Source organism: Capsicum annuum, chromosome 11 (genome assembly GCF_002878395.1).
Source record: "Capsicum annuum cultivar UCD-10X-F1 chromosome 11, UCD10Xv1.1, whole genome shotgun sequence".
In the NCBI taxonomy this organism is placed as follows: Eukaryota; Viridiplantae; Streptophyta; class Magnoliopsida; order Solanales; family Solanaceae; genus Capsicum; species Capsicum annuum.
In genome coordinates, this window is record NC_061121.1 from 181,147,334 (window position 1) to 181,155,969 (window position 8,636).

General features: G+C 40.6%; 1 protein-coding gene across 3 annotated transcripts in view; it reads left to right on the forward strand.

Moving 5' to 3' along the window:
* The window catches only part of LOC107847368 (stomatal closure-related actin-binding protein 1), a 35,776-nt gene that overhangs the window by 19,517 nt on the left and 7,623 nt on the right, over positions 1-8,636 (forward strand). For all 3 annotated transcript variants that reach the window (XM_016691576.2, XM_016691575.2, XM_016691577.2), the window contains exons 7-8: positions 7,424-7,507; positions 8,398-8,575. In XM_016691576.2, the coding sequence (XP_016547062.1) occupies positions 7,424-7,507; positions 8,398-8,575 (262 nt within the window). The remainder of the gene's footprint in view (positions 1-7,423; positions 7,508-8,397; positions 8,576-8,636) is intronic.

Consider the following 8,636-nt stretch of genomic DNA (forward strand, 5'->3'; position numbering starts at 1 on the left):
CTTTGTAATAAATGTACAACGTACGAAATTTGAATAAATATAACGGCTATTCGCCTAATTTTGTTTTAAAATTTCTCTTTTGTTTGTTGCAATTATGGAAAAAAAAAATTATATTAAGTATTTAAGTTTATAAAGTTAGAAAAATTTTTAACTTCTTAAACTTATTAAAAATATTATATTAGCTTAACATATATTTTTTAAGTTAAACTTTAAAACCTTTTAAAATAATTAAAACTTAAACTTATTATAAAAAAGTTAATAAATTATATAAACTATATAAGTTAAATATATATATATATATATATATATATAGAACTTATATATTAATCCCATTAAGTTATAATTTAAATTAAAACTTAAAAACAAAAAAAAATTTAAAAACAAAAACTAGTACTGTAGGCGCTATTCTGGTAATGTTCCGGTATTGCTCCGGTCCGTTTCGGTTCCACACCGGTAGCTAGCGGACCGGTCCGAACAAGGGGAATTTTTTGGTATTCCGATTTCGGTAACTCCGGTTCCGGCGCTATAAAACGGTAATGTGGTTCCGGTACCGTTCCAGATCCAGTCAAACCGGTCCGTTGACAGCCTTATCCCATTACCATACTCATGGAACGAGTTATGGCCTTCAAACCAATCAGCAAATTACAACAATGCCACTGAACCTTGGCTAAGTCAAGCCCCTATCCAAATGTACTCCAAATGACCCCAAATTTGGTAAGCATACATAAGGTACCCTTAATATCAACACTTTAAACCGGAATCCTTAGATTCCACTTGTAGCTCAAATGGCACGACGCTAACATCGAACACCGCACATGATCCTTACCATGCCTCCACCCCCTTGGGCTTACACCAAGCCCTCTTCAAATCACCTTGGCACTCTTAGGACATGTCGTGCAACATATCTAGATGCTTGTTGCCTCATTTTATGCCCCTTTGCCTCATCCTCAACTTCAACACATTCCTTCAGCACATGCCGCCTGCATAGCTGACAGGGGTACGGCCTAGTTGGCACGCATAGTCTTGCCGGGTGACAGACCCTAAAACTGTGGGGCGTCACACCCTCACACACCTGAAGTAGTCATTGTCCTCAATGACATGCGACACCGATGACAACTCGAAGTTTGCACCCTTGGGGATTTACATCGCGGCCCCCAAATCCTTGTGTGTAGGAACTCTTGAAAAGAAAAACCTGGGGCGTGTCGTCCAAATCATCGGTCCGGTACTAGATGTAGCCTTTCCCCCGGGCAAGATGCCGAAGTTTGATCTGTTTTACCGAGAAGGTCTACGGTTCAAGTCCGTATAGCCCTATAAAATAAAATAAAAATGAAAAAAAATTTGTATAATTTTCATTTCTTCATTATTATTTCTTGCGAGCTCCTTCTGAAAAAATAAAGTCAGGCCCCTTGCTCTTCTCCCCCAAGTTTTATCCAAGCGTGCACTCCGTACTTCAGCTCGGACGGTCTCCACACCTGCACGTGACTAACTTTGCCGTGACCTTAAGTCATATCCGCACCATGCTCCTCACGGCCTTCATCTTGTCAGAGAATCTGTTTCCATCCTGGCGATCCTACTAGCCCATCCATGTCTGGCATGTCTAGCCCTTCGATCTTTTGCCTCCGGCAGACAACTCTATTCCCTCCTGGACTTTTACCTTTTCGGCACAACATAGCTAGGTAGGTATCCCTCGATGTGGCATCTTTGCCAACCATACCCTTATGGTCCTTTTCTCACTTCTTCGAGCGACGTCACTGGCGGTAGCCCAAATCATGAACTTTGTACCAATCATTATACACAACAGCCTTTGGACTCTACGCTTCACCATGGCACCTTCTGGCATCTCACGTGCTCCGTGCCCATAGGCACCTCGCACTTCCTTGGGACGTACCTTTGGCAAGTACTTCCTATCTCAAAGTGCCAGCATCTGCGCACTACTCTATGAATTGGACACTTTGTTCAAAACTCTCTTTCCCTTCGCAGTTCTTCGACGTTTGGGGTACCCTCGTACCTATAGCCTATGGCGAGAACTCCCTTGGTTCGCCCATCTACGGCCTCCGACCCGCTCTTCTACTCTTGGAAAGAACCCATCCTCGAACTTGGAACCAAATCCACTTTCGGCGCTTTAGCTAATCCTACTTTGACGACTTTCCTTACCCTTAGTACTTTGGCACAACACCTCTCCATGAAATGGTTTGGTTTTAACGTGCAGCTCACACACCTGATGGTTGTACCTCCACTTGACTTTTGACGCTCATCCTCCCGCAAAGAAGCCTGCACTCAGGTCCTTCTTTACGTTGTCGCGGCACAATGGTCTGCTTGGTGCTAGCCTGGTTCTTGCCTTACATAGCACTCTCTCAACTGCAAGCTTCGCTTGCCCATGTTGTAGGCTTCACTGCCACTCTTCCTGCATGGCTCTCTTCTGTAGGGACTCTTCTGCCACTCCTCGCAGCCCATTGGATGGCTAGGTTCTTCCGACCTTGAGTCCAACTTCCTTAGTTGGACCCCTTCATATGCCTTCTGGCAAAGCTCAAGTCCAACCTTCTTGGTGGACACTCAACTTGATGCCTTAAATGCATCCATGGCAAGATCAAAGCATGATTAAGCCCAATGTTTATAGTCTACAGCTTCAACTCTCTTGGAACGTGGCTGCACGACCTGGCAGACATGGCTCATCCTCTTGACCACCCGACTTATCAGCATATCCCCTTCTCTACCTCAGCCTAGACTCTTTCATGGCTGACAACCTCTTCGCTTTGCATGAACAAACTATTTGACTGACAAGCTTCTGATGTGCTCCACCAACCTTGCTTGACGTCCTCATCAAGTCCATGCTCTCTTCTGGCCATAGTTGCCAACATACCGCTAACAGAGTTTCTGACGAACTGACGATTCCCCACAATCAAGGACATTTGAGCACCAACTATCCGATTGTCCAACTTTGTGGTTCCACTTAAACAACATCGCATGATGACCACACTTGTTGGCCCAACGTGCCTCCGTAGAATCCCTCTACATACGGTACCCACTGATTTGAAGTCATCCTTTGAAGGTATCTCAATCACTCTTGGATGCTTCAAAGATAATCAACCCACAGACGAAGGCAGAATCAACGGGTGTGACATGGTGTGATTCTGACCTTGGTTGACATAGCTAACTCCAGCGTCTCAACATACACCCAATTCCCTTCACAAGGTAGCATCATATCAAACGATCTTCATGAGCACGAAGAGTGTCAATCTATGCTTTGACGTGATCGCTGCAATGACATCCACAATTTGCTCTCAATTTTACGCTCTGATACCACTTGTGTAGCAAGTGGTCGTGCTCTGATACCACTTGTCACGGACTCATTTTTCACTGTCAGTGGCACACAATTTTGCCTGTGCGGCGCCCATAGGTCCCCCAACTATCGGCCAGCCTTCCTCATTTCTCAGGCTTTTAGCATGATCCTGTGCCTGTGTGAAGCTCGCCTCAAAGGTCTGCTCCCTTTGGTGCTGCTCTATCAACATGTCGGCTGACATGGCCAACGTATAAGCAACTCTTGTGGTGCACCTTCAATCCTTGAATCTCATCCATATGCGCTCCCGGGGCTGGCTATGGACATACTCGTCCCTCGCCTGGACCTGAGCATCGCTATAACGTGCACAGTCCTATCCTCAAGCTTGACATCGCCTTGTGCATGTGCACTTGGCCTTTGCTTCGCCCGAATTGGGCAACCTTCAATCCTTAGCCTTTGTCTCAAGCGTCTTTCTTAGACATGCCCTCTCTTGTCTTATGGCATAGCCAAACATAGCTCACGCAACTTGCATCCAACTTCCATAGCACAGTGTCGCCCCACAACTGTGCGTCTAGGCCAACGGACCCTTGCTCGCTTGGCTGAACCTTGGCCAAGCTCACAAGTCAGCTCACGAGTCTCTTGGGAAGAGTATCTTGATTGCTTTATCGGCTTGGAGGCATCCTTCCATCATTTAGACAGCCCACGGGGTATGTCGGTTCATATAGCCAACCTCTAGCCTTGTCGGGGCGCCCAATGCTGGTCCACCCGACCCTGCGTTGCCCATAGGGTTCCCGAGCCCTATGAGTACCTTGCACATTCTTTTGACATGCCAAGGTAGGCCCTTGAGGTTGTCCCTCACGACAGCACACTTGGGGTGGCCATCTGTCGACACACCCGGGGGAGGCTGGTAGGCTGTCACCATGTATACCTCCCTTATATATGCTTAAAATAAATAATCCCAATGTCTGGCACTAGACATCATTCTGCCCAAGAATCATACTAGGGCTTAGACTATCCATTTGACCTCCAAATTAGGTGCCGTTTGTTCCTACTCCTTTCTTTTGACTTCCTTCACACCTCCATGAAGTTTCATCCCATTACCATACTCATGGAACGAGTTATAGCCTTCGGACCAATCAACAAATTACGACAATGCCACTGGACCTTGGCCAAGTCAAGCCCCTATCCAAACGGACTCTAAATGACCCCAAATTTGGTAAGCATACATAAGGTACCCTTAATATCAACACTTTAAACCAGAATCCTTAGATTCCACTTGTAGCTCAAAATGGTACGACGCTAACATCGAACACCGCACGCGATCCTCACCATGCCTCCACCCCCTTGGGCTTACACCAAGCCCTCTTCAAATCACCTTGGCACTCTTAGGACATGTCATGCAACATATCTAGATGCTTGTTGCCTCATTTTATGCCCCTTTGCCTCATCCTCAACTTCAACACATTCCTTCAGCACATGCCGCCTGCATAGCTGACAGGGGTACGGCCTAATTGGCACGCACATCACATCAGCCCTCATATCTTTAACCTTATACATAGAGTTACTTTGTAATTTTTCTTAAAAATAATGAGCTATGGTTGAGTAATGAACAATAGAGTCATTATATGCTATTTCACATTCTTTATGAGCTATTTGAGTTTAAATACTCACCTCGTAGTGGTATCGTCCCCAGGAATGTGGACTCTAAATGAGCAATCTTCATTGACACATGAATATCTCAACTTTTTTTTACAATTAACTCTTACCTTATTTGTCAATACATTAAGTTTGCAGAAATTTCTTGCATCTGGTATGTGTCCTTGAAGGTCATGCCTTTAACCATCTCTTTGTAATTATGCAAACCTCAGTTGTAGCCCTTCTCTTTCGTACAACAAGATTTTCTACTTCCCTACTATCATTTTCTGGACAGTCAAATGTCTCTTCCAGGTTTATTAACTAAAGGTACTGAGAAAAATGATTCATCATGCATGACAATATTAGGGAAATCAACAACTAATTCACTCATTAGGAGCAAAGAGTAACAATCTTCTAACACAAATGATAATATTTTCTAACTATGTCATCTCCTTCTATTTCAAAGTACTTTCCAGAAGGTCCAAGCTACAATTAGCTGTTGAACACTTACAAATCCCAACTTAGAAGTGCACATTCACCAAGTCTATATAAGAGATAAGTTCATGATCATGCCCCTTCCAACAGTGGACCCATAAATCCCAACTTAGAAGTGCACATTCACCAAGTCTATATAAGAGATAAGTTCATGATCATGCCCCTTCCAACAGTGGACCCATTTCTTCTCATAAAGTACTTCTAACTCCTTAATCCACTCACCACCATGATGAAAGGATAAATTAACGTTTACATCTTAATAACTACCATCATTAAAACATCTAAAAACAAAGAATAAGTTAACATTTACCAACTTAAATGAGATGCATTAAACATGAGTTTTTTTTTTAACATTTACAATCTTAATAACCTACAATCATTTAAACATTCATTAAATAAATAGAACAAAAAGAAAGAATAGGTTAACATTTACCTTCTTTATAATGAATAAGATGCATTAAACATGAGTTAACTATGTTGTTTATTGTTAACTTGTTCTATATCAATCGACGTTGAATGTAATGAGTTAACTACTTTATGTTAACATGATTTAAATAAATAGACAGAGGGAAACAGTTGAGAAAAAAGGAAAAACTACAGATAACAGTAGAACAATAAGGGACCCTTCATAATAATTCACAAACAAATGAAAATGAGAGTAACTGCTGAATAGGGTAAACACTACTCTCGTTAATTTTACTGAATAAAAAACTAGTAAGGGGCCACATTTGTACACAACCTAACAAATGACAAATAGTAAAGAATAAAACTTATTGGACAAACCATAGACAACAAAAAGGAAACATATTTTAACCCTTAAATAGTATTTGTGATTCAAGCTTATATTTGTTTAACATAAAGGTGGACAAAAGCCTAACAAATCTTTGAAAAAGAGAACAAACCCTAGAACACAAGAACACAATACCCCCTAGAACAACAATTCACTCAATAATTCCCCCAAAAGTTTAGACCACAAAAACTTCATAGACCCACCAAATTAGTAACGGAAAAATCCTAGCTTAACTAACTCATTCATATCAAGATAACAATAGCACATGCAAAAATATTTAACACAATAAATAAGAAGACAACTACCATAATATACTGTTATACTAAGAAATAGGAGTCTTTTATGAACAAAATGACGTAAGGAGGGTCTAACAAAATTGGAGAAGATAACACATAAAAGGAGGGTCGTAAGTGGAGAAACATACCTTTGAAGCTCTGTATTTGCATAGGAATTATCAGTGAGGCTAGGATTTGGGTAAAGTTGAAGTGATGGAGAAGTGGATGAGGGATTTTTGTGGGTTTAACGGGTCGGATAGGACGGTTATTTAATTTGGATAAAACTAAAGACAGAATGGGTTATTTTATAGTGAGGCTGACACATGGCTCTCCATCAAACACAAGGGTATATGTAACCAAGTATAACGGTAGTGGCACCATTAGGCAGAAAGTATAACGGAGGGTACATGCAAACCATATATGAAAGCTCAGGGGTATATTTATGACCCTTTCCCATTTAAATGAACTAAGATGATTTTGCTAATAATTCACTAAAACAACTACATTGAAGAATGGAAGGCCTAGTGTGCTACTTCCAGAAATTGATCGGGCTAAAATCCAAGTTTGCCAGTACCAGAGGAAGCTAAATCACAGAGACTCTTTAAGTTGTTCTAAACTGGACTTCTTCAGGGTGCTTAGGCGTGCCTTAGTAGTTTTTCTGATTGACAAAAATATAAATGAGGTTTTATTGTAGTCAATGTACAAGAAGCTCCGTGTATTGGAGTTTAGTGTACTAAAATAAGGTAACGTTTAACTATGTGAAATAAGACAGTTATTGAACAAGGAAAATTACCAAAATAACAGGATTCATAATTATGAGAGAGTTGGAAAGAATATCCTATTACAATTAACCTAAACATGTAGTATGATCTATCATCTAGAACATTCTACCATGTAAGTAAATAAATTTTTGGCTTTCGACATAACTAATACATGATGTTCCGCTGGCAGGTTATGGACATGGAGCATGAGCTTCAAGCATTGCGAGTGCAACTTGCAGAGAAGTGCAAGTATTCAATACAGCTTCAGAAAGAGGTATCTGCTAGACATAGTTCAAAAGTATATGCACGTTTTTATTTATACTATCTGGTCGCCACTGATACTTTGAGGATGATGAATACCATTTATTGTTGGTGGCACTTGTGTATATTACAGAAAATTTTAAAAAAATTCAGCAGCTTGACAATGGTATCATTTGAATATATCTATGGAAATGTAACCAAGACAACTGCCATGGCATTAAGAGAAACATGCTTTAAATAAAGAAACTTCTTTCTTCTGCAAGTCTTTGGACCCCGACAGTTTCTCTTTGACTATCAACACGCAACAATGTGCAGTCAGATAGCCATTAAATTGATGTAAAGAAATATTGAGGAATTATCATCATGTTTAGTCTTTGGATAGAATCTTGGATTTTTTTGTAAATGAATTTTGTAATGTGGCTGTTTAGAAGCTGTTGATTTTTCACATTGTTTTTCGCTTCATTTGTTGGAACTGCAACTTCCAAAAGGCGTAATATGTCTCTGCTCTTTGTTGTATATACTTTTTACTGATACGCTCTTTTGACTAATTTGTCATATAAAATGTAAAATAAAGTTAGTCTTATCCAGTAACACATGCTTAAAGATATTAAGTTGCGTAATTATGGGAACCAAATGCATATGGTTTTTGACTGAAATGATAGTAACCTTGAGAAACACTCGAAGTCGAAGACATTGATGAGAATAATGTCAATGAAGGAAGTCAAAACAATGTTACTCGGGTCTCTTGTTCTTATTATGTTACCTTTCTCAAAAAAGAATCTCTTTTTCATATTGTCCTTTATAAAATTCTTTAAGACGATTTTGGTAAGAACTCAAGTTATGCTATAAAGGCAAAGCTGTAATCTCAGACTAAAAGGTTTGGATATACCATTTTGTTTGTAGCTGGCAAGGAAGATAGGTGAGGAAACTGTATCACAGTTGTATGAATTAGATGGCATGGAAGCTCTGGGTTCGTTTCTGCAAATACAGCCCTGTTCTCTTTCTGCTTCAGAACTATCCGAATGTTCAATTCAGTGGTATCGCTTAGCGTGTGAAGGCGGAAAACAAGAACCTATTTCAGGTATCTGCGCGTTAGTTCTTTACATTGCCGTCTGTTATGCAGCTTAATTAATGTTCTCTAG